The sequence below is a fragment of the Triplophysa dalaica genome, chromosome 19 (assembly GCF_015846415.1).
Source record: "Triplophysa dalaica isolate WHDGS20190420 chromosome 19, ASM1584641v1, whole genome shotgun sequence".
NCBI classification, from domain to species: domain Eukaryota; kingdom Metazoa; phylum Chordata; class Actinopteri; order Cypriniformes; family Nemacheilidae; genus Triplophysa; species Triplophysa dalaica.
In genome coordinates this window covers 714,111-740,000 of record NC_079560.1, presented here as the reverse complement: position 1 = coordinate 740,000, position 25,890 = coordinate 714,111, and the positions used below count along the sequence as shown (strand labels likewise).

Below are 25,890 nucleotides of genomic sequence, written 5' to 3'. Positions count from 1 at the left end.
CCGCACCACTCATGTGATGTGTGTGAGGACATTTTGCTCTTGTGTTGTGTTTCAGATCAGTCGGTTGCGTTTGTAAAGGATTTATTCTGAGATTGTTGCGCAGTTTATTATCGTAGTCGTATGTCTTTAAAGTGTTGCATACACTGTAAACAGAACATCACAGCTGTCCGACTCTGTCGTCTCATGTGTGACTCCTGAACTCGTGAAGTATGAGTCTGGAAACACATCTGACATTCTGTTGTGGTGTCAGCAGTTTATGTGTACAGGTGTGCGTCTGTGCACAGGTGTGTATGTGTGTGTACAGGTGTGTGTGTGCTCTGTTCTCATAATTAATGGCTCCTTCCAGAAGAACCCGACTGAGGAGCCTCTCGCATGCACCAGTTTTTTCCTGCAGAGCTGCGCGCGCGTGTGTCTGTGTGTTTGGGGAGTTCAGTTTGGACCAGTTTGCTAGTCCATCACACACACACACACACACACACACATTGCTGTGTCATCATCGCACTCCTCAGCAGGTGCTGAGACGGCTCTCTGACCTTTGACCTCTGCTCTGCAGGAAGCAGTCATCACTGCCTCATTACTCAACCACAAGAGTGTATGTGTGTGTGTGTGCGCGCGTGTGTGTGTGTGCGCACGTGTGTGATCGGTATGTTTTTATGATGATACAAACTGTGTACTGCACATTATGGGCTGTATTGTGAGTATTACTGATTTTAAGATGCAGTGAGAAACATTTTAAACTGTCAGACTATGCGCTCTGAAATTCATAAAATAATTTTTCATTTTCAATCTAATTGTTTATAAGACATCTGATAGAGAGTGTGTGTCCATTAGTTCAGTTTCAGAACGTCACCTGCACACTGTCATCTGTGCTCACGAGCACCTGGAGTCACAGGAACATGACATCATGTCACATCTGATTGGCTGACAGTACACACGCAGTGTCACGCTCTGTCACATTTTCAAAACCCATAAGAAATACTTGAATCAGGTAAAACATCTGCGTTAAATAAAAGGAATATGTGTGATATTGTATGTCATTTAAAACACTCAAAAGATGCTTTTGTCCCCATACGGGGAGATTCACATTTCACATGTTTTGTGCACTCTGGCTGGTTATTTTAAATGTAGACACGTGGCATTCGTGCGCGAATAGTGAACGACATGCGAGAACATTTTTCAAGCCGCATCTGCGCCGCATCGAGATGGAAATAGTTCAACAAGTCATTTGACTGGAGAAAGCGCCGTGGCTCCCGTTTTCAGCGCTGTTTTAGACGTGAAATGTGAATCTGTCCACATAATGTCCTCATAGTATCTGAAAGCAGAGGATTAATCGATCCTGACATGATCAAATATTGAGTCTGGATGGAAGATGATGTGGTACTGTATTTGATAAATGTGAAGCCGGTGTTGATGTACAGTAGGTCATTATTTAATGCGTACAGAACATTACACATACGTGACACAATCCGAATAGATGTTTTAGAATGATGTCCTGAGCAGAAAATGTGAAACAGATCTAAACTGTCTTCTTTTGACCATGTGTCCTTTTCATTCTCATCTGACTTCATACTGAGACGATTTAAACACTCTTGAAAGTCCTTCTTACAAAAATGTTTGTGAAAACATCTACACAATCTTTCTGCACAGAAGCATCACCATTGAATCACCAGAACTAGTTCTTCTGTGGCATTCCTGTGAAGATCCTTTATTTACAAAGAAACTCTCAGATTGAGATGTAGGTGATGTCTGGACTCTTTACAGCTCTCTCTCTCTCTCTCTCTTTTCTCTCTCTCTCTCTCTCTCTCTCTCTCTCTTTCTCTCTCTCTGTCTGAGATTTGTCCCGGTGGGTTCTGCTGTCTGTCGTCATTAGACTAAGGTTTGATCTCTGTTCGTGTTGAGGATGGAGAGCGTTGTGATGTTTCCGCTCATGAGTTTGGCCGGAGTTTAAAGCGATGCTCCGTGTCTGCAGCGGTCCAGAGCGGCCAAATCTCAGGGGCGTCCGCGGCCGAGGGGATCGGCCCCCCGCGGGTCCACCAGACCCCTCAGACTGTGGGCCATTTAGCATGGAGCGACCCGAGGAGATGGAGTGCTCGCGGGGTCCCTCATTCATCTGCTTCACACCTCCTGCTCTTTTTAGTCTCCCTGTTTCCCCCTGCACTCCTTCTCTCGGCCGCACATCATCCATCTCACCGTTCGCTTGTGTCTTGCTTTGTTTCTTCACAGAATATTTGTGTGTTTGTAAAGCTGGAGAAACACAAAGGAGTTTTTATTTTAATTTTGTTTTATTGACGTATCAAATGAAGTGTCCGGGAAAAACCATCAATAGCTTCTGTTTGATCTCATTGCTTTGATTTATTAGTTTTTTTAATACTTTAATAAAAAGTAGGGCTGTCAAACGATTAATCGTGATTAATCGCATCCAGACTAAAAGTTTGTGTTTACATAATAAATGTCTGTGTAGTGTCCATATTTATTTTGAATTAATAAATGCATACACATACATGCATATGTTTAAGAAAAATATACAATACATTGTTTAGTTATCATTTAAATTATTGATAAATATAAATAATACATCTAAATATTTCCTAAAAATTTATGTTTTTGTGTTAATAAATACAAAATGAATATGCACAGTACAAAGACACATATTATGTAAACACAAACTTTAATTCTGGATGCGATTAATCGGGATTAATCGTTTGACAGCCCTAATAAAAACACAGAAGAGTCTGAAGGTGTAAATGTGATGAGAAATGTTTGAGTTGATATTAAGATCTTCAATAATATTGACTTTTGATTGCAGACGAGACAAATCTGAGCTCAGTTTGACACATTGTTGACGTCTCTTCTCAAACTCTAAATGACACGTTTGTGAGATTTCCGACTCTTTTTTCTCAGGAGAAACATCTGAGACGCTCATGAGACTTGAGCAGAAGTCTTCTTTCCTCTTCATTTCATCTCATTGATGTCTGTGTGAAATGACAGAAACATTTGTGAGATTTCTGATTCTTTTTCACAGGAGAGAAACATCCGTCTTTAGTGTCTTGTCACATTGTTTAGAGACATTACTCTTCTGAAACTTCAGTGGAGGCAGTATTGGGGTCTTATATCATGAAAGAGGAAAACAAATTGACGGCAGAATTCAGCAAAAGTTTCCTTTGAACCTTATTGGTGTGTCGGCGAAATCTTGTCTGTGATTCCTTTCCCTCCTCCTTTCACTTTCTTCACTTTTCTCTCTTATGTTTGTTTGCTGCACTTTTCCAATTACGTTAATGTCTTCTCTGTTTCTCGCAATCATCATTTGGTGCCCATGCAAGCATGCGCCTGCTGTTATTAATGCGAGCCCGTAATCCTTCACGGGCATCTTCAGGTGGGTGTCATTTATCTTTGTTAATATTTCCTCTGGATGCCAGCTGGGTTCCCGTGCCAAGCCGGCTCCAAAACTGGGCATGAGGCACCGCGTGATGCCAGGCACGATGAGAACCAAGGTTTTCTTCCCGCTCGTCGTTGCCGGGCAACAGCGCACTCGGGAGAAACCGTCCGTCTCGGGGAAAATGAGACACTTTTGTTTTGGCGTCCCCGTTACCCCCCTGTCCCCGTCCCGAAAAACCTCCTTAACTGGGAGACGGGCTGACTTATTTAAGACAAGGGCTCTTTTGTTTTAGCCTGTGAAAGGCGGCAGACCCCGCTCTCCTCCGCGGGGAGGCCTGCGACCGGGGGCCGCGGCGTAATTGGCCTATTTAGGTTGTTTTGCATGTGAATGCGGCTCTAGTCAAGCATCGCTAAGTCTGTTGTGAGACGGCAGTCATTTGAATTCGACCCGGCACAAACATTCCCTGCACTTTATCACGTCTTCTAATGAGCCCCGGCCCGGGACAATCCCCCCGAAAAAAAGTTCGGGAGGAAGTTTGGCGTCCGGGTCTTTCCCAGATCGCACTTCTGAACAAGCTCACGACCCGTCCGCCCGTCCCCATCCCTGTGTGCTCCAAACAGATTCTCTTTTTGACATTCGAACTTTATAAGCAGAACGCTGCAATGACAACAAGAGTTTGTTTAGGGTAAGTTCTCTTCACTTTAGACGTCGTCATATTTTAAAAGAATTGATAGAAATGATTTGACTAGTGATGAAACTGGTGATGCTTCTTGATTATTGTGTTTTTGTTCAAATCTAAAATAAGTTCAAATATTTGTTTGTGTGGCCTGTTCGTTTATTCTGGAGATCAACCCCCGGAAATCACATTTGTGCATTAATACGTATCGAATGATTGTCGCTGTATTATGTCATTTTACTTCCGTTCGACGTCTTGACGTAGAAAGAAAGTGTTGGAAACGTTCCCGAAGGCTTTGGTGTTTATTTTTGTGTTTAGTGTGACGTGTGTCTCTGCTTGTGTTTAACTTCAGGAATGTCTGGCATCTTTTCTAAGTTTCAAGCGTTTTGGCGCGATTGAAGTTTTCAGTGTTTATGTCTTGTTGTTGTGTTGTGCAGTCCGGTCTCATGGGAGGTGAGGTGGGAATGGTCAGTCCTGAGACGGTGTCGCCCACCAAACTGGGATCCCAGTATTACCAGCATTACACGGGGAACCCACGGCGACGAGCCCTGCACACCGACCCCATGGGTGAGTTCATCATCATCATCATCATCATCATCATCACACAGTGTGCTTTAGTCCGTCTGTACAAATCTTCTGTTCCGATTTGCATATTGAAATCATATTGTTTTTTGTTTTCTCAAATCATTCACAAGCGTCGTGGTTGCAGATTTTTTTCTTTGTTATTTGCTTCTTCTCTGTCAAAAAGGCTTCCAGTGATGTTTGAGTTTTGAAGGACCTTCACATCTAAAACCTTTCTTTCTGCTTTCTTTTCTTTAATGAAACACAATAATAGATCGACTCAGGCCTTCAGGTGTTGACCCTGAGAACACGTCGACCTTCAGGACACAATTCACCCGTCACACGCGCACACAGTCTTTTTTATTTCTAATTGTTCATTTGTTCAAGGCAAAGATCCTTTCGTCGTGTGACAGGACATTTTCATCTGAATGCTTTCTGCGACACGTTAAACATTTTCGCGTCTGTTTTTGTTTTTCAGAAGTCCAAACGAAAAAAGTTCGGAAAGTTCCTCCAGGATTACCCTCTTCAGTAAGTCCCGTTTCATTTATTAACTTCATTAAGATTCATTCCTTCTCTTTACATCCGTGTGTTGACACCCCTCGAAATAAAAAGCCGGCGTCCCTCACGTAAAGATTCACACCAAACATCTGTAGTGCTGTTGGTGAAGTCTGTCAATCAGAGCTCGCGGTGAAAAGGCAGCGAGACCTCGAGCTTGTACGATCGCGTGCGAGTGTGTATTGTGTGTCGTGTGTGAGCCGGTGTGCCGGCCCGGACGTTTGATGTCACACTAATCATTGAAGAACGTAGTGGCTTTGTGACGCCCCGCGGGACGCCCGATTCACCGCGAGAGCGTCCAGCTCCAGTTCTTTAAGAGGCGGGACGGAAAGAAAGATCTTGTAATAGATTCCTGATGGGCAGTTTGTGTTGTGCGGCGTCTGTGAAGGTGAGAGCGCAGGATTCTCTGTGTGTTCTGGTGACAGGTGGAACACAAAAACTCTCTCATGTGACTCATTAACACAACACACTGCTGCTCTTCCTACACAAGATTTGTGTCAAGTGTGTTACCAATCTTTTGTGTTATTCTGAATGCGATTACACACTCTTAGACTGTGTGTGTGTGTGTGTTGTGTGTGGTCGTGCGTGTGTGCGTGTGTGTGTGTGTGTGTGTGTGTGTGTGTGTGTCTGTGTGGTGTGTTTTCTAAACAGAGACGTAGGATGCAGTTGTGTTTGAAATAATTTCACAGGTTGGCAGAACTATATTTCTTTCATGTTGTACGAATCTTTACTTATTATAATATTTAAAGAGCTTATTTCCGAAATGAGATGAAAAAAACCTAAAATCATGTTTGTTTATTGTTCATTTCAATAAGTATCAGTCAAACTGCAGTTGGTTTGTTTTGATTTAACCCATAATAACTAAAAAAATACAGCTAACTGACACAAAAACAACATGATTTAAATAAATAAAAACAAAGTTATCTCATTTTGGAACCAAAATCTTCACTAATTACTAATAAATAATGATCTACAATTGTTTTTAGTTCATTACCCTAAATGACACAATAGGTTTATAATAATGTGTGCTTTACATTGACCTTATATTTTTTTATCTGGATTTTACATTTCACATAAATCAGACTTATTACTTAAAATTGAACTAGTCAAAATACAAACATTTATATTAAATTTTAATATTTGATCAATTCAACAATTCTTTGATGGTCAGTAATTCAGAGAATAAAACTGTAAAATAGCATCAGTGCAGTTTGATCACTTTAAAACACTTTGAGCGTGCAGGTAGAATTATTTGAACACATTTTTCTTATCGACTCGTGTGATTCTTTCATAAATCTGTGTGTGTTTTTCAGTGTCATTGTGGAGAATATTTGACATTGTAAATTGTGAGAGATGCTTCGAGCAGACGGCTTGTGTTGGGGTTTGTGGATCTGTGGTTTGTGGAAACACACAGCATCTTCTTCTCTCCTCGCTTTGATGGATGTTTTTTGTCTTTCTTCAAAGTAAAGTGAATATGATAAAGCCAGTAAAGCGTCGCTCCGTCCGTCATAACATCTCCTTTATTTCTGAAGAGCATCGATCACCAGAAAAACAAAATCATCTTTTTCAAAACTCATTTCCGTGTATCACAGCTATTTCTGATTCCATCGTATGATATATGAAAGAACTCAGGTGTTATTGGTGCATAAATCAACAATTATTCACTGGAGTTGATGTTATTTTGCAATCGTGCGGTGACATTCTGATCCACGGATTTTAATCTCATTGAAACAGCATGTGTGACTTTTTGCATTTGCACATTTTCTTTTTCTTTTTTTCTCATATATCAGAGAGACATTTGAAGGTCAACAGCAGCAACGATAAAATATCTGATGTTTATTTACAAACTGATCTTGTACATTTTAGTTTAGGATTGTGTCGTCATGTCCAGAGGGTTTAATGTGGTTTGTGCTGGTCTACACGTCATGTGTTTAAAGTTTACAGCGGTAATTAAATGAAGTTTTCTCGAGCAGAATGTTCAGTCGGGACTGCGGGGCTTTATTTTCAGAGCTCGTGTTCCCCCTACAGGCTGCGTGCGGTACTGCAGCTCTCTTACGCGCGCGTCTGTCTGTCTGTGTGTGTTTCTCATGTTTAACCTCGCAGGAACTTTTCTTTAAATATCAGATCCGGTGTTCGGGTCGGTCTGTTCGTTTCGTTTTGGTGAAGGAACTCAAAGATTCTGTTTGTACGTTTGTTTATAACTGCGCCGTACAGAGAGCTGCAGGTGCGCTGAGAGCATTATGGAGGAATATTGAAGTGCTTTGGGTGATGTTGTTGTTTTATAAAGATGAATTGTCTGTCTGCGTGTTTTAATAAGGCTGAACAGTGCACGTTTATGGCAGTAAAGATACTTTAGTGTTTTTTAACTGCGCTCTTGTGGATTCTACAGCCACGCGAGCATATGCCCAGCTATGACATCTACAAACAATAGAGGGATGAGAGCGCTCTCTCTCTCTCTCTCTCTCTCTCTCTCTCTCTCTCTCACTCTCTCTCACTCTCTCTCTCACACACACACACAGTCAGCTGGTGTGTCAGGATACAATCTTACCGTAAAACAAACTGTTTTGCTAACATTCTTTTTTTTTAATTAAAGGGAATGAGATGACACATCTAAACGTGTGAAATGTGACATTATCATTATATTATCACTTTATGATGTCTTATGATTTTCTAACTTCTCACAGCATTTTGTAGTTTGTGTTCTTTATTAATTGAAATATATTTTGCAAGTTTTATATTTAATAGAAAAAATAAAGATGCTTTATTTTCACTGTGCTGTCTAAAAAAGAAAAATAAGACATAAAAAAATATTTAAAAAAATGAATAAAGTCGGAGTTGATGGTCTAGTGTAGAGAGTGTTTTAATATATGGCCCGATTGCATTCAGGGCGACCAGAGTTTGAATCCCGGCTCGTGGTTATTTTCTGGACCCACTCCCCTTCTCTCTCCCACTTCCTCTCATATCTTCACTGTACTGTCAAAAAAGCAAAAGAAATAAAAGATGCACATTAAATTTATTTCTTTATTAAATAGAATGGTGTTTTAAATGAAAACATTTTTCAGGTCACATTTCACATCAAAATCTTAAGAGGAAAAGTACAAAATCATATTTTGGAAAAAAAACATAATACTATTCAGGATAATCTAATAATATTCTTATATTTTATTATTTTAGTTTTGTTCATTATCTTTTCATTTCTGTAATTAGAGTATCTAACTACAGTTATTTTTATTATTTACAAATACATGATGCGTTTCATAAAGTTGAAGTACATATTTTCTTATTCTTTCCAGTAATGTACAAGTGAAGAAATGGTCCTAAAATAGCTTTTTGTCCTTTTAAAAAAATAACTTTACATTTGTTTCTTTTTGAAATGTGACTACAGACACGGTCACAACAAATTTAATGTGAACGCAGCCGTAAGCTCCAGTGTCCACGAACGCCGTCAACAAAACAAATAGCACAAACATCAGTCATGTATCTCATGCATTAGGCCGTGAGGATGGATGGGGGTGTTCAGGTGGGTCTCCATGGTAACTGGTTGAGTGACAGGTAGCGGACGGAGCAGCGCACAGACGGAGGTAGAACTTTGGCTGCCACCCAAAACTCAGCGATAGAAAGAAGCAGCAGCTGTCGACTGCGTGTCTGTGCGCGTGTGTGTGCGTGTGTGTGTGTGCGTGTGTGTGTGTGTGTGTGTGTGTGTGTGTGCGTGTATATATGTGTGCGTGTGTGCGGACCCTACAGAACCTCGCCGCTTTGGACTACATCTTAATGAGTGTGTGAGCTGTATTCTCTGTATCAGTTTGGTGAAATATTGGTTCACAATGGCATCTCATTTCTTACTTTCCTGAAGCTACTTTCCCTCGACACAGATGAAGTCTATTTCACGATCATAAAGAATTTAAACAGGAAAATTAACAATTTCAGTTTGATCTCCTAAATTAAATGAGTGTCTCAGATTCTTAAAGGAACAGCGTCACCGTTAAACACCCGCTCTTGTTGTTTCATTTTTCCGTGGAGAACAAGAGAGGATGACGAGATTGAGGGCTCAAAAATGATCAAATAAACGCAGGAGAAAAGTATAATACAGTGGGAAATAGAAATAGAAATCTGCCGAAGTTGTACGGACTGGTTACTGAAATTGTATTTGGAAGCGCATAGAAAACATTCTTCTTTTCTCTTCCGCAGTTTAAAGGAAGACGTGAGGGTGTGTAAATGATGGTTTGAAGTAAATAACTGTGTGTGTAAATGCGCCTCGCAGACGTCCTGGCGTGTCAGATTTTGACCCCGACTCACCTGCCAGCCCGTTTGAGAGAAAGAAGCAGGAGAGGATCGGTAGCAGTAAATGACCTCATGCTCTTTTCTCTTTCTTCGAGCGAGTGGGATGGAAAGACAGAAGCAGCTGTGAGCGTCTGGCTGCGGCCCAGCGCTGCTGGTGGGGCGTTTCGCGAAAATCTTTCCGTAATAAACGCTCACATTTCATTCAGCGCTGCCAAAAACCCATCAAGAGTCAAGACAGGAAAATAAGCGGCCACGGCCCAGTGTTCCTGTTCTCTCTTCATCTCTCACTTTCATGAATCGTGTGTTTTCATAAGGATTTCTCTGCCCTCTATAAATAGACTTTGTGTTTCTGAAGCGCTGAGGTTTTTCTCCGTCTGCTCCAGTAAATCTTCTTCAGAAGAGACGAGCGTCTCAAACTCTGCTCAGTTCACCAAACTCATCTGATTCTCTTGAGATCAAACGATCTGAGCTGCAATGTTTTATATTCAGAATTTCTCATCTGTGTGTTTTTGCTTCTCTTATAGAATATCTGAGACTAAGTTGATATTTTAATCAAATAAACCAGTCAGCTGTCCGTCCGTCCGTCTGTTTCTCTCTTCACCTCATCGGCAGCCATTTCATGTTCAGCGACGGTCGAAAGAATCCGAGAACTTGTGTTCAGTGCCATCAGCTCAAAGAAAACAGATGTGATGCTCTGAACTGAAGAGGTTTCTCTTTACATTACAGAATCACATGAGAGTGTGAGACACATGAAGAGTCTGGAGGTGTAAATCAATGTAGATTATAGCGCAGGAATAATCTGGATTTGAGTAAATGTGATGAGAAATGTTCGACACATTGTTGACATCTCAAACTCTCATTTCTGATTCTTATTCTCAATCAGAAAATATCTAATACGCAGAATTTATTGAAACGATTGAGATATTAAGAGATCTCATCTGTGATTTTTCTTTTTTATAAAACGCATGGAAGACATAAAGTGGCTTATTGATTTTTTTAACAATGTCATCAACAAATGTGATACATATCTAATATATTGATAGGTGAAATAACCACAGTAACACACATTATAGTTCAACAAACCAGGCAAATAAACAGCATTTGTGTGTGTGTGTGTGTGTGTGTGTGTGTGCATGTGTATCTGAACTGAGTTAATTGGACTGTGTGTTTTCCATTGAGCAAGGCAGAGAGGAAATGAAGTCAGTTTCCTGTGTGTGTGTGTGTGTGTGTGTGTACAGATCCAGACATCCCACACCGCTTCAGAATCTAAACTCTTTCTCTCGCTGCTCCACATGTTTCTGCCAAACCTCTGTCCGTTTCTGCAGGTTTATTTATGTGGGAACACAGTTCGTATTGCTTTTAGAAATGTCATAATTGATTTTCCTGGTGATGATTTGGTTGATAATAGGCTCACAACACAGTTTTGAAAACATCAGTCGATTTTGGACAAATTTATCAGCGTTAAAATCCATTTTATTACCCAGTGGGTTTGCAGTTGAGCAGAAACAGATGAGTGTGTGTGTGTGTGTTATCCCAGAACAACGCACACCATTGTTTTATTTATCTTCTAGCATCATTTGTTAAATGTATTGTTTTAAATTCAAATCTTCTGTTTGTTTTAGAGTTTAAACTTGTTATATTATTAAGTAATTTTCAAACAATGATTTATCAGCTATCTTCAATGAAGTTGTTTTTATAATCTTTCATCTAAGATAACGCACACACACACACACACACACACACACAGCTGTGTGAGGTTTTATTTAATTGTGTGTATTTGCAGACAGGTATTGCAGTAGTCGTGGTTTTGTCCTATTTTCGAGCGTCTGGGATGTCAGCCTTTAGTTCACTGGCCCAAGTGTCCCAGCATGCACTGGGGAAGAGAGGGACTGAAACTGCTGATGGCCGCAGCTGCAGAGAGAGAGAGAGAGAGAGAGAGAGAGAGAGAAAGAGAGATTGAGAGAGAGAGAGAGAGATTGAGAGAGAGAGAGAGAGAGAGAGAGAGAGACAGAGAGAGAAAGATTGAGAGAGAGAAAGATTGAGAGAGAGATTGAGAGAGAGAGAGAGAGAGAGAGAGATTGAGAGAGAGAGAGAGAGAGAGAGAGACAGAGAGAGAAAGATTGAGAGAGAGAAAGATTGAGAGAGAGATTGAGAGAGAGAGAGAGAGAGAGAGAGAGAGAGAGAGAGAGAGAGAGAGAGGAATGGTTCACATCGGCTAAACCCATGAGCACATTGGCCTGTCATAACAGTAGCTGCTTCTGCTCATGAATGCTGGGAAATCACATTTCTGTAAAGCTCATACTTCACCCGCAAATCAACCTTCAGTTTTCAATCTCTATGACTTTCACTACGCTTAACATCATGTGATCCACGGAAAAATATCAATATCATACAGCTTTAAAAAAAACACGATGTGAGTAAAAATTGAATTGAGTTGAATTAAAACTATAAAGTAATGATGAAGTGTGTGTGCCCTGCGATGGGTTGGCACTCCATCCAGGGTGTATCCTGCCTTGATGCCCGATGACTCCTGAGATAGGCGCAGGCTCCCCGTGACCCGAGGTAGTTCGGATAAGCGGTAGAAAATGGAATGGAATGGAAAGTAATGATGAAAGTCTGCAGCTTTCGTTTCTACAGGCAACTTCATTTTCTTGTGCTCAGAAGTTGCTCATTTATATCTCAGTAAACCTCATGGAGTTTTGAGTTTTGTTGCTTTCAACTTTAGGCAAAATAAAACCAGACACATGTTCAGAACACAAATACTGAATTTCAGATGTTTTGCTTTTGACGTTTTTAAGAACGCATTTGATCTTGATTTATTCTCGTTCATATGTTAGAGATCTGTAATTTGTGATTTCCTATGGGGATAAAATGTTTTGTTTGTTCATAATTTGGCTCTCTGAGAATGTGATGAGACAAAGGGAAAGAAAAGCTTTTTAAAAGCACAAACAAAATCTATTTGTGATTTTCATGGCAGTCTAAGAGAAAAGATCAAGATGTAAAATCTCATTTGTTTTTTTTTCCTTTCATATGTGTTGTCATTGTGTTTTGGTCTCTGGCAGAGCAAAGTCATCGCATATGTGAAGAAATACAGAAATATGGTTTCAAATGAACAATTAGAGAGAGACAAAAATATATGAAGGGTTTGGTTCCTCCGTTTAGAAACATTTTGAATTTTGCATAAACATGTTTTTTTATTGTGCAATCCAATTAATATCAATCAAACTGCAGGTGGGTTGTTTTTTAATTACGTTATAATAATAGTGGAAAAATAGCTAACTAACACAATAAAACACAATAAAAACAAAACAAAATAAAAAAACTTGATTTTCAGTTATCTCAATTTGGAACCAGACTCTTCACATATACAGTATATTATAGAGAGAGAGAGAGAGAGGTACACAGAGAGAGAGAGACAGAGAGAGAGAGTAGTCGAGGATCACAGTGTCACATATGAAAGTGTGTCATTTGGAGCTTTAAATTCATTCCCCCTCATGCGCTGAGATCCAAAAGACCCTCGATCACCAGCACCAGCCCTCCTGCCTCCCGCTGACATGTGTGTGGGTGGGGGGGACGTAACCCACATCTTTGTTTCTGAAACTCATGATGTAATTCTGACATAAACCACAGAGAGATCCGCCATTCAGCTCTTGGTTAATATTTTGATGTTGACACAATGCCCCGCACATGCCAGGACAGATGTCAGACAGGTTAAACCAAAACCAAAGTTTGAGATTCAGACGAAACCGAATCCTCAGTCTGATGTCCAGCGCACGATCCCGTCTGAACAAACTCACACGATTACAAACCAACACAAAATCTCACAATGAAAAACAGGATTTGGTGCATTTAGAAGCAACAGGCTGTCAAGCGCGAGGATCTTCAACTTCAGCAAGTTTGTCTCTCAGTGTTTCTCTGCTTTTATTTTCAAATGTTCTGTTTGTGCCGAAACCACAGATTCACCATAAGGGCTGCTTTGCATTTTTAATTTAGTAACTAACATATGAATACATTTGCATATTAATTAGTTGCAGATTAAATCATGCATACATAATTGCCTCCTTACTGTGTTTAATGTTTGTTAGAATCCGTCGCGAGATTTCCACGGGACGAGACCCTCGGACCCGTTTGAGTGAAATAAAGAGGTTTTATTTGCGAGACGATCATCAGAACCAGAGACGACAGAACAGATCCGTCCTGAATAATTCTCCCAACAAAATCTTCGCCAATGTGGAAACTAAATTCACGTCTGCAGACATGCCGGCTGTTTTGTTAAAGGTCGTGTCATCTGACAATCAAACTCTTGGATTTATTTCTAGGTGTGTTATCCACGTGTAGAGATTAATACATTCTCAAAATCTGAGAAATAACAAATTAGATGAATTTATGGTTCAGATCACTCTGGATGTTTTCAGATAAATGTGAAACACATTTATATTTCTTTATTGAACAGATGATCAAACTCAAACTAATGTTTTGTTGAGTTTAATGTCGTCTGTCCCCTTTGGTCTTGTTGCTGTTGAGAGCTTTGGTGAAGTGATTTTTCTTTTCAGTTCAGTAGAGAAGAAATAATCTCGTATCATTCTGAGTGTTTTAGGAGTGAGAACGGCAGCGTTTACACAGCATTTACAAAAGCTGACGTGTGTGAAAGTGAAAGGTTTTTCTGTGAACACATATGTTGTCGCTCTTACCGAATGGTCCTTCGAGTCACAGTCGAGGCATTTGAACTCCCCGAGAGAAAGAACGAAAAAAAATATTCAAACTGGATCCTCTGAGATTGACAACTCATGCTTCTAATGAGCAAAAAATCCTCGGAGCATGAAATCTGAATGAAATGTGTGTTTATAATCCAAGTGCTGTTCATCCTAATCTCAGGGGATTGTGAAAGAGAGCGAGAGAGAGAGAGAGAGAGAGAGAGAGTGAGAGAGAGAGAGAGAGAGTGAGAGAGATGGGGGTAAAGGAGGGTCGAGCGCTCTTAAAGCCCCGTCACAGCACACAACAACAGCAACAACAACAACACAAAGGCCAGAATGTGACAAAAGCACAGAAGACAGATGCACCGTATGTTTGTCTTGCATGTGACGTGTGCTGTTGAATTATTGTAGTTTATATATAATTGCTAAATTATTAATGGATCAAACCATAACACTTGAATGATTTTGTTACACATCCGTGCACAAATTTGATCTAACATTCAATCCAACTGTTAAGTAGAGATTGTGTTGTCTGCCTGTTTAGAAAAGTGTGTTTATACATCAAATAAAATAAACTTAATGTTTTTCTTTTCAAACGTTTCAATACCTTTATTAAGTTGGCTCGTGCAATTTCGGTTAGAAATGTCACGTGATTTCCGGTGAGCATAGTGAGCATCGAGGCAATGCGTTGCATTGTGGGAATGTTTAGGGAGCGAACGATATCAGGGCACCGGAAGGATTTTCCTAAATAGTGTCCTGACTACTGAACAAGAGAACTCATTGAGACGCACGTGTGTGTGTGTGTGTGTCGTCACCTCTTAAAAAATGATCTTTTTATCTAACCAGCATGTATTTCTTTCTCACTCTTTCTCACTGTTGAATGTTAAATATTAGTGTGATTTATTAGTATTTTTGCATATTTTTTATGTGTATTGGCAAAGCATTTATATTTAAAGAACTACATTGTGCAAGGCAATTATTAAAATGATTAATAGAGAAATTTATATATAATTTTATAAAAACATCAAAGTGATGATGTCAAGAAATAATGATGTTACAGGTCATTGAAAAATAATACAATAATATTAGAGAGTTACAGCCAGATTCTCTGTCGTCTCTCTCTCCTCTCCCACCCTCCCTCCATCTCTCTCTTCCTCTCTCTCTTTTTCTATGTCTGTCTGTCTCTCTGTCTCTCTCTCAGTTCTGGTGTTGTGCCAGTGTTGAAGACAGATGGTGGAGTTATTAGATGTGCGTGTATGAATCCCTCCTGCCACTCGCCTTTTAATCAAATTAAAGCGCGCACGAGAGAGAGAGAGAGAGAGAGAGAGTCTATAAATGGTGTATGTATTCTTGTATATAATGGACTTTACTCCTGTCACTATACTGCCCCTCAGGCCATGTGTGTGTGTTTGTGTGTGTTTATCTGTACGTTACGTGGCACTGTTTAGCAAGGAGCATCCTCAAAGGATCAATGATGCAAAAATAGTTGATGAGACTCCAGCTTGTCATCGGGTTCACAGCTATAAGTTTGTGTGTTTCTGCATGTGTGAGTTTGTGGAGCGACTTTATGGACACACTTTATCTCCCACTGGAGACGTTCTCTCAAACAGAAAAATACTGTGTGAATAAGTTGTGTGAGCGTCGGGGTGAGTGTGTTGTAAGTGTCATTTGCGGTCTGATTTATCACACACTTAGATGTGTGTTTTAAATGTGTGTATGAGAGAAAGCGGTTCAATAGAATGTCTGGAAACACATACACACACATTTTTGTCCCTTGAAAAGCCGACAGAGCTCAGAACCGGATCACTTCCAGATTTACCATGGAGAAGATGTGTGTGTGTGTTATATTAGCTGGAGTGAGATGTTGAGGTTAGAGAGAGAGAGAGAGAGAGAGAGAGGGAGGGACTCCGGCTCATTTAGGAGACGCCCCCCATTGCACCCCCTCCCATCGGCCGACGTCAGGAATGTTTCTCACTCGTTTGCATATTCAGCATGCTCGGACCGGCCATATGGGAAAATGCGACTGCAGGAATTGTTGTGAAAGGGAAGGCGAGTTTGAACTCAAAGTTGTGTGAAAGCGTCTGAAGAGGATAAAACACACACACACACACACAGCAGGAGGAGAGCATCATGTATTGCGCGTACACAATCCCGGGCGTGAGCGGAGGATCTCTCATGTACTATTACAACGGCAAAGCGGTGAGTCTGACTGTCATTCATGACTCTCATCTGTCACGGCCTGCCGTCCGCGTGTGTGTGTGTGTGTGTGTGTGATTGTGTGTGTGTGTGTGCGCGTTATCTGCTGGTTACTCTTTGGATTCTGTAGAAGATGCAATAAAGTGTGTGTGTAATCCTGTAGAGGTTGTGTAAAGTGTAGATGGTTTCGTTGTGTATGTGTTGATGCGTGAGTGATTTGGTGGACGTGTTACTCTCCTCTTTGTAAGACTTTATGAGCTTTAAATGATGAGGAATAGAGACGAGGTGAAAATATCTGAGATCTCCTGGAACTTCCCAAAAAAAGTGTGACGTGTCAAATAATCAAAGGTGTTTGTGGAGAAAAGTTTGAGACCAGCTGCTGGTTTGTAGAACTTCAGTCCTGAGAGAGAGAAGTCTTTACTCCGGTCAGGTTTATCGGCTCGGGTCAGGTGATGTGAGGTAATTACACTAAAGTACCGGAGGTCATTTGGGTCGTTTGATTCCGGGCCGTCGGGTTGCCCGAGGCCTCTGTTCTGTCCTTCTGTTTCTCCTCCAGATCCCACTTCCCGCCCATCACATCACGTTTGTCCCGTGTGTTCCTCATTTTCTGTCTGAGTGGGTTGACATTTGCCATTTTAAGTTTGTTTTGGATTGTTCTTGTGCCCTTCATATTTTGTGAAAATGCATGTTTGAAAGACAGTTTCGAAAGAACAGATTTGATTCGAAACTTTGTCATTCATGTAAGTGTTAAAAAGCAAAACAAATTGTATGTCTGAATTCTGGCTGTAAATATAGACCCGTTGGTCTTTCCCGCCCTCAGACCAAACATCTAGGCCTGTGTGTGAGGTTGTGGCATCAAAGTGCCCTCTTTATTAAACACAGAAGATGTGTGTGTGTGTGTGAGGGCCTCACAATCCTGTTCGTGTTTGTAATTCTCAGTCCATCGTACGGCTCGGGGTCGCAGCGTTGTGCCCATCTTGATTTGGTCACAGGCATCTCGCTGGGATTCTTTTTCTACTTATGTGGCTATTAAAAAAAACATCAGAAATAAAAAAAATCACCGGAAACATCTCGGGTCCCCCGCTGGCCCGCAGCGATGGGTGCGCTGTTCAGGCGTGTGGATGACTCGACCCGGTTCTCTGGGATTCTGTGGGAAGGACGTCGGGTGGACTAATGAATCAACAAAAGAATGTCACACAAAACCAAAAGAGCTCTTTACACACGAGGTCGGTTTAACCAGCGCCGGCCGCTCACTATTGTTATGCAAAGACTGCGTGTGAATATTCCTGCAGTTTAATTAACCAGACACAGACTCTCACGCCGAGATTTTAGCCTCAAACACACGTTCATTCTATTTTGCCACGCTGAGATGTTTGCGTGCGTTTTTATAGAACACGTTATTTATTTAAACCAAAAAAATTTATCTTTATTGTATTTCAGTTTAAGATTTGCTTACATTTGCAACGAAACATTTTTTTTTTTCAATCAGTCATTTAAAGTTAGAAAATCATGCACATATTTTATTACAGTAATTAAAAAATTATTTAACATATGACTTAATTTTCTTTTATTAAGGTTGCTATTGTAAATCAATTAAAAATAAAACATTATTCTAAAATTGTAATATTATTTGAATCTAATTATTTTCTTCATTTAATTTTACTTTACAACATTTTAGTTTTTTGCTTATTTAGGTGTTTATTTCGGATTCTTTTTATATGATTTATCCGTCCCTTGTCCAAGTACAATTCATTGACCATATGCTTGTAAATTTGTGCATTATTCCAGCGCATTATTTCAGTCTGATTGGCCGATGTTTGCATGGACACACACACATATGTGGACGTCTGAACGGGAGAATTTGTGAGATTTAATCCTGTTGTGTTATGCAACATTCAAAGTGAAGTCAGATGAAGCTGAAATGGATCATTCTAGAAACACTCTGAAGAACAAGATCTCTGCTTTAAACATCACAGCGTTCTCCTCAACAATGCTTTGCATTTAAATAAAGTAATAATTACCAAATAAAACCATAATTCTGCCGCAATACAAGCCTGAATATCATTTAATGCGTTAACATAAATTTCATGTAATATTTAATTGTGATGTTTGTGAGGAGATGCTGTTCATGTGGATGTTGGTTTCGGCCCTGCGTGATGTGATCTCTGGTGTGTGTTGTGTACTGTAGAGCGCCCGGGACAGCTGTGTGTGTGTGTGTGTTTGTGCGTGCGTGCCAGAGATCGTCTCATTGATCTGTCGGAAGAGGTCCGGGTTGTATGGAGACCCCCAACATTCCCAGCGTGAGTGGGGTTGAGAGAAGGGTCCGTCCTGTCTCTCCTTCTGTCTGTCTGTCTCCGTCGTCAGGTGGTGATGAGGATTTTTTGCGTTTGATGAATGTAAATCATGACGTCAAATTGAACGAAATATAGACAAGATGTACACAAAACAGTGTGTTAGATAAGAGGTGTGTAATGGTCTAAAGGGTGAATGAGTCCGATAGAAGAAATGTCTGGACAATTTTTTTTTCTTTTTTTAAATATCTCTGTCACTCAAAAGAGATGCATTGGAGAATATCAGTATTTTTCTTCTGCTTTTTCTTCATTATTTTTGAGTGAGTGAGTTGTATTGGACAGGTTTTGTGTTGAACATGTGCTGAATTATTTATTTCTGTCCGTGGTTGAGACCTCGGTGAGTTTCATCCGCTGCCAAACATCTGAGGAACGACAGCCGTTTTCTTTACAAACACCAGAGCATAGAAAGCTATTCAGGGTTCGCTTAAAAAAATCGCTTTTACATTCGTCCTTTTTACAGCCAAAAAAATTGTCAACATTTCTAAAGAAAATGATGATGATGATATTACATTAACATTCTGAATTTCATCTGTAGATCTGAATAACACTGACACTAGAGAGCAGACGTGAGAATATAATAATCAATTTTTTATCATATATAAAATCACTTGCAAATATTCACTTTGTTGTTTCTGCTTGTTGTTTGAAGATGTATTTTATGTTTGTGTACTACAGCAAGAGTCCACTTTTTTATTCTCAACTTTTGAAAAGTTACAGTTGTTTTTTATACAAAGTTCATTCAAATGAGCCGACCTCTTGAAGAAAACATTATTGGTTTATTCAGGAATGATGTGAAGTGTGAGGAGGTTGTGTGATGCTAGTTTTGTCAGTCTGGATGCTGCTGTACATCAACACACCGGATGTAGAACAGAACAGTCTCACGATCTGAAAAAGCATTGAGGGGAAAAACTGCTTTACGTTTGAAATGTTGAAGTAATCAGTCTTTGATCTCACTTGCTTTATTATTTTAATAATGCGTCTGTGATCCGGTCCTCTGAAGTGTGCCTCTGTCCATATGTTCACCATTACAAACCCTTTACATGAAACACACAAACCCTCATCTTAATTCTAATTAACTTTATATGGGCTCTGTGTGTGTACGCGTACACGTGTGTGTGTGTGTGTGTATATGTGTGTGCGTGCATGTGTGTGTGTTTGTGCATGTGTGTGTAAGTGTTTCTGTGCGTGCGTGAGTGTGTGTGTGTGTAGATGTACTTTGGTCTCAGATGTTGCTCCATCATACAATAACTTGTGAGACTCAATGGAGTTGTGAGTGAAACATGATCATTTGGTCCTGATAGAATGGGATAAAAATAAAGTCATATTGAGATGATATGTTTGTATTTGATCAAAGACATCTGACAAATCTGAACAGATTTATTGGGACATCTGACTCGTTCATCCAGAAGAAGCAAAAGGACTTTTTCATTCATAATGTTATTCTATAAACGTGTTTGTGACACACATTGATTTGTAATATTTTACTGTGTGTGTTTCTGTATGTTATGTTGTTTGTAAGCAGGTGGTTGTGCACAGACACACACACACACACATACACACACACACAGTCTGAGCAGCGAGTGTGATTTGTATGAACAGTTTGTTTGATGTCAGACTTCCGAAAAACAGCAGAAAAAACAGGATGAACAACAGAAGCACTACAGCTTGAGTGTGTGTGTCTGTGTGTGTGTGTCTGTGTACAGATGCCGTATGTGAACACACGCATGTTTATGAGGTCACTGGGTTAGGACAATGCGATAAACACACAACATGTTTATTCTCTTGACATATTGCCTTATGTTTTTCAGTGCTTTGTGAACTTGTGTGGTTTGTCAAAGCGTATAATATGGGCACATTTAACCAACATTGTGATTTGGAGTTCAATAGAAATATTTCAGTAAGTCTGCACCAGTCGACCAGTTTACATCTGTTTTGATTCATGTCATATGAGCAGACCGACATGTTTTAATGTTCTGTATAAAGAAAGTGTATCATTTCACTGATTCAGTTCAAGTCTTTGATTCACTGATTCATTTGCATCAGCAATCGTTAGGAAGTTCAATTTTGTTTTATTTTTACAAATGTGTACAAATGTTTTCATATGTCAATATTGTTTTTTATCTATTTAATTCAACATTTATTTGATTATTCTCATTTTTAAAACAGAAAATGGACATATGTCCTATGGTGTGACAGCAAAAAGGTTATATTAATTTGTATTATTAATATTAATATTCATATTACGTAATAACAAAGAAGATAAATCTCTCTTATGCTATTTTTTCCCCAAAATGTTTGCCGTCACAACACACAACACAGAACACATTTACTTGTTTATTTGTCAACTAAATAAATAGATTTTAATAGTAGAGACATAAGAAATGAACAATATAGAAACTGAGACATGAAACGATCAAAACAGTTTTAACAAATATGTCATATATTATACTAAAGTGCATATGAATAAAAAAATGAGTACGATTTTTTGTCTTATTTAGCTAAAACAATATTAGTTTAACTAAACTTTAAACTTGATGTTTTTAATGGGATTTTTTAAATACATTTTACAGAAATTCTTGGCTTTAAAAACAATGTTTTTAAATGTTTTCAGACTAAATACATAAATATATAATTTTGGTGTGTGATGTTCAGCTGTGTTGTGAGCGTGACACAGATGTGCGTGTGTGTGTGTGTGTCTGTATGCATGTTGACTAGTTTGTCTTTAAAAATCTTATTTGAATTGTTATCCTAGATTGATTCTTTCTTGTGACAGTCGCTCATCTCTGCGGTCCTCCAGCTGGCACATCAGCAGCTCTGGACGGGTTTTCATGGCTTTGGAAAACACACAAACACACACACACACAGTGTTCCTATCTGTCCACAATCATTCGATTAGAGCCACTGAATCACGACATCTCATCCTCACGTCTGAAGTCTCTTTCTCTCGTTCCACCGGCTGCCTGGAGTCTCACTTAAACCTTTCCAGATTCCCTCAATCTTTCCTGGTAATCCTCCCAAATTGATTTGGCACATAGCTGTGGGATCAGTCCGCTGGGGTTTGCTGAGGGTTTAACTGCCGTGAGAGCTGATACGCCATCAGATATGGTGGGAGTGAACGCCGGCCGTTGATTATGTTAATGTCTGCTTTTAGGAATGTCAGGGAATTATCCAGCGCGCTGGATCTCAATGGAACGGAACATTCTGTTTGGCTCTCGCCGTAGGTTTGACATTCCCTGCCGTTTCTGTCGCCTCGGGCCCACCGGCCGGTCGGAGAACTCCTCCATTTTGCTCACGTGACCGGCGTGTCGGGCTCAAACCTGTTCCGGACCAATGGGATTGGCGTGTGTCCTGTATAAAAGCGCCTGTAGAATATCACCATGGAGATGAGGTTGGACGGCTGCCATCTTCTGCGGCCCATTTCCACATCGAGCGCTTTCTGTGGGTCACAAACACACACAAATGCCGCCTTGTTACACCCTGAAAATGCCACGTGCACTTCTGGTTTATGTTACTTTCATTGACCCAATTTGACCTTGATTGTGTAGTGTCTCTACAACACTTCAGTGTGTGTGTATGAAGGCAGCGTCTGTGTGTGTATGTGTGTGTGTGTTTGTGTGCGTGCATGCATGCGCGTGTGTGTAGATTAAGGCAGTGCTGGTCTGTTTGTGTGTGTGTGTGTGTGCTTGTGTATTAAGGCAGTACTGGTGTGTGTTTGTGTGTGCTTGCATGCATGCATGTGTGTGTGTGTGTTGGTGTAGTGAGGCATCTGGCAGTAATTTGGTTCAATTAGAAGCGCTGTGGTCACTTGCCAAAAGCTTTGTACCTTGAAAGGGTTCACAAATAATAAAAGGCCTCTAGTTAAAATCCATCACCTGTGGAAGTGTGTGTGTGTGTGTGTGTGTGTGTTCATTGCTCATTAATTGTTTCTGTGTTTTTTTTCAATAATAATAGTTCGCCTCTTTCAACTAAATGCAAAATTACCTCTAAGTGACTTAAATTACCAGAACTCACCCGAAAACCTCATGAAAGGAAAGCGTGGAATGTTTCCGCTTTTATCCCTTTTCCAGTTTGTTTGCATTTCATTTTTTCTCTTGATTTTAAAGTTTCCTTATTTAGTTTTTTTCCCTGGTCGTCGTTTTCGGCCTCTCTGAAGACTTTGAAGGATGCGTGCGTGCGTGTTTTAAATTCCATCTTCAGCAAACGTAAGAGAACTTGAACCAGATAGGCAGAGAGTGTTTTTATTACCCATAAGGCCGTGGGGTGGACGTGAGCGTCTCTTCCTCTTCACACACTCGGTTAAGCTTCAGTACTTGATTGTAAGTTTATTTCTTCATGAACTGAGTCGTGTCATCTGAAGATAAGTGTGTATTTGGTGACTGTCTTCATAGATTCACTTGTTATCTTTACGGTGTGATTCAGCTCAATGAGCCGCTGGTAGAACTGTCCATCATTGCCATCTGAGTGATGCTGAGCCAGGTGGATTGTGGGATTGACAGAAGAGTTGATGGAGGTCAAGAGTGTTTTATTCTAGTGTTTATATTCTACCTTTAGTGTCATTCCTTCATTTCTTTCTTTGTCTCTGTTGTGTGTTCCTCCTCAGTATAAACACACACCGCAGTCATCTGTGATTCTTTACATGTCATGTCCTCTGATCTCACACTCATTGTTTGCTTTGTGTCTGATGTTTTGATGCTGCGCATGTTTGTGTTTTCACCTGTCATGAATATTCTGACTTCAATATAATGTGCTGCACATTCTCATCTCATCTTCTCTCACTTTGTGTTACGAATGGAAAACAGGCGCTTGGGCTTTGTGTGAAGCTTGTGTTATTGTCACAGCACTGATATTGTGTGTGTTTCTCTGTTGTTGTGTAACTGATGTCATTACTGTAGATGTAGCGCTCAGGTATATTAGCGGATGGTTTTATAGTTTCCACACATTACTGATCTCTTTTCTCTGATGAATCTTGTGGTTCAATCTTTAGGTGCGAATGAAAGTATTTAGTTTAGATGTTTCATTGCACTTTCAGTGTGTTTGGATAACAACTCGCACAAATGCACATACACGCACAGTGTATAGATCCGGTATAGAAAAAGAGCTGTACATTATTATTATTATTATTATAGTATTTCCATCTGACCTGAAACACACACACACAGAGACACACACAGTCACAGGTGCTGTTGTGTGAGACACTTGTCTTTACACAGTTCTCCCTAATCAAGCCACAGGAAGCCAGATCTCCACAGTGTGTGTGTGTGTATGTGTGTTTTATGTGTGCTTGTGTGTGTGTGTGTGTGTGTGTGGGCGTGCACTCTCTCGTTCTCTCTGGTTCATGTGGAATAGATTAGTGTTTGATGGTAAAGCCAGACCTCTTTGTGTGTGTGTGTGTGTGTGTGTGTGTGGGGGGGGGGGTTAGAGTTCTTGATGTTGTGCTGCATCTGTAGAGCATTACACCAGTTGCAGGTTGATGGAATAAAGTCCAGAGTGCTGGGCGGAGCTCTCTCTGTCTCTCTCTCTCTTTCTATCTCTCTTTCTATCTCTCTCTCTCTCTCTCTCTCTTTCTATCTCTCTCTCTCTTTCTATCTCTCTCTCTCTATTTATCTCTCTTTCTATCTCTCTCTCTTTCTCTCTCTCTCTCTCTCTCTCTCTCTCTCTCTCTCTGTCTCTCTCTCTCTTTCTATCTCTCTTTCTATCTCTCTCTCTCTCTTTCTCTCTCGGCTTCAAACAGCAACAAATACTTCACAGACACTCACTACAGTTTCCTTTTGGAATAATGTGGTGAGAGACGGTTAGCTGGCTTGTTGACTGCTCTGCCTGTGTGTTACACACTTACACACTTACACACTAACACACACACACGTTCAGCAGGCAGTGGTGTAAAGTATTGGAGTGTGTGTAATTAGTTACTGTACTTGTTGTTCGGCTACTTTGTTGTTGTACTGTTGTTCCTTTCCCACCCCAAAAAGGATATGCTTAGCTTGGTTAGTGTGGTAGGCTAACTGAGACCAGTTTTAATGCACATATTGCTTCTATTGTTTTCCCCTACTTTGTTAGTCACTTTGGATGAAAGCGTCTGCTAAATAAGGTTGAGTTGTAGGTGATGCTCTTTCATCCAAGAAGAGATGTTCAGAAGGAAGGCAGAGACACGGGCAGAGATTGTGGCCTCATCTTGTTGAAAAGAGAAAAAAAGCTGCATAAAAACGGTATGAGATCCCATGTGCCTTGATAGTTGGACCAAGGGAGGTGGAATATATAGGAAAGAGGAGAGGAGCGAGAACTGAGCCCTGAGGAACTCCAGTTGTCAGCTGGTGAGATCTGGATGTCTCGTCTCTCCAGGATACCTCAAAGGATCTGCTTGTGAGATAAGAGTTAAATCAGTTGAGTGTAGTTTCAGAGATGCCCAGTTTGGAGAGAGTGCACAGCAGGATCTGGTGGTTCAAGGTGTCAAAAGCAGCAGAGACATCGGGCAGAATAAGGTGACGGATGTTCTCTGCGACACACAGGAGAGCGTAGAATGTCCTTTCTTTGAAGCCAGACTGTTGACCGTCCAGAAGGTCATGCTGTGAAAGATATGCAGAGAGTTGGTTAAATACTACCCTTTGGAGGCAGGGGTGAGATTGGTCTGTATCTGTTGATCACTGAGGGGTCGAGTATTGGTGTCTTTAGTAAAGGTGTTACCAGGGCTTGTTTGAGGTGGGGACAGTGCCAGTGGTGATGAAGGCCGGTTGGAAAGGAGAATTAAGGGAGTTTGGGATAGCAAAGGGAAAGAGAGAGATCAGGGATGCATTGAGCGGAGAATCGCCTGCTGATGGTCTCCAGACAGCGAGGTATTGGCGGGAGGTGGAGGGGGACAGAGAAGAGAGGAGATGGTTGAGAAAAGTTGATGGGGGTTAGATGCAGTTTGGATTTTGTTTTGAAGGTACTTGTTTTTTTTGGCTGCAGATATATCAGTAGCTTAGGAGTTCAGAAGATGTTGATACATGGAGAGATCAGTAGGGTCTCTAGACTCGAAGACTTTCACTCAAGTCGTTTTGGAATTTGTGAGTTGTAACTTGTAATAGTCATTGTCCCTGAAACATATGTGTATTGTACTTTTACTTAAGGTTTTCAGGTATTCTTCACACCTCAGTCAGCAGGAGAAGTGTGTGTGCATGTGTGGTGAGATTATTTTGTGATCAGTTTGTGTGTGTGCAAGTG

At 40.4% G+C, this 25,890-nt stretch overlaps 1 protein-coding gene across 16 annotated transcripts in view; it reads left to right on the top strand.

Moving 5' to 3' along the window:
• The window catches only part of LOC130407577 (transcription factor 4-like), a 130,825-nt gene that overhangs the window by 59,597 nt on the left and 45,338 nt on the right, over positions 1-25,890 (top strand). For 12 of the 16 annotated variants that reach the window (XM_056730602.1, XM_056730601.1, XM_056730603.1 and 9 more), the window contains 2 exons: positions 4,490-4,619; positions 5,092-5,141. The exons of the other annotated variants lie outside the window; for them this stretch is intronic. In XM_056730602.1, coding sequence (XP_056586580.1) covers positions 4,490-4,619; positions 5,092-5,141 — 180 coding nt within the window. The remainder of the gene's footprint in view (positions 1-4,489; positions 4,620-5,091; positions 5,142-25,890) is intronic. 16 annotated transcript variants of the gene reach the window in all.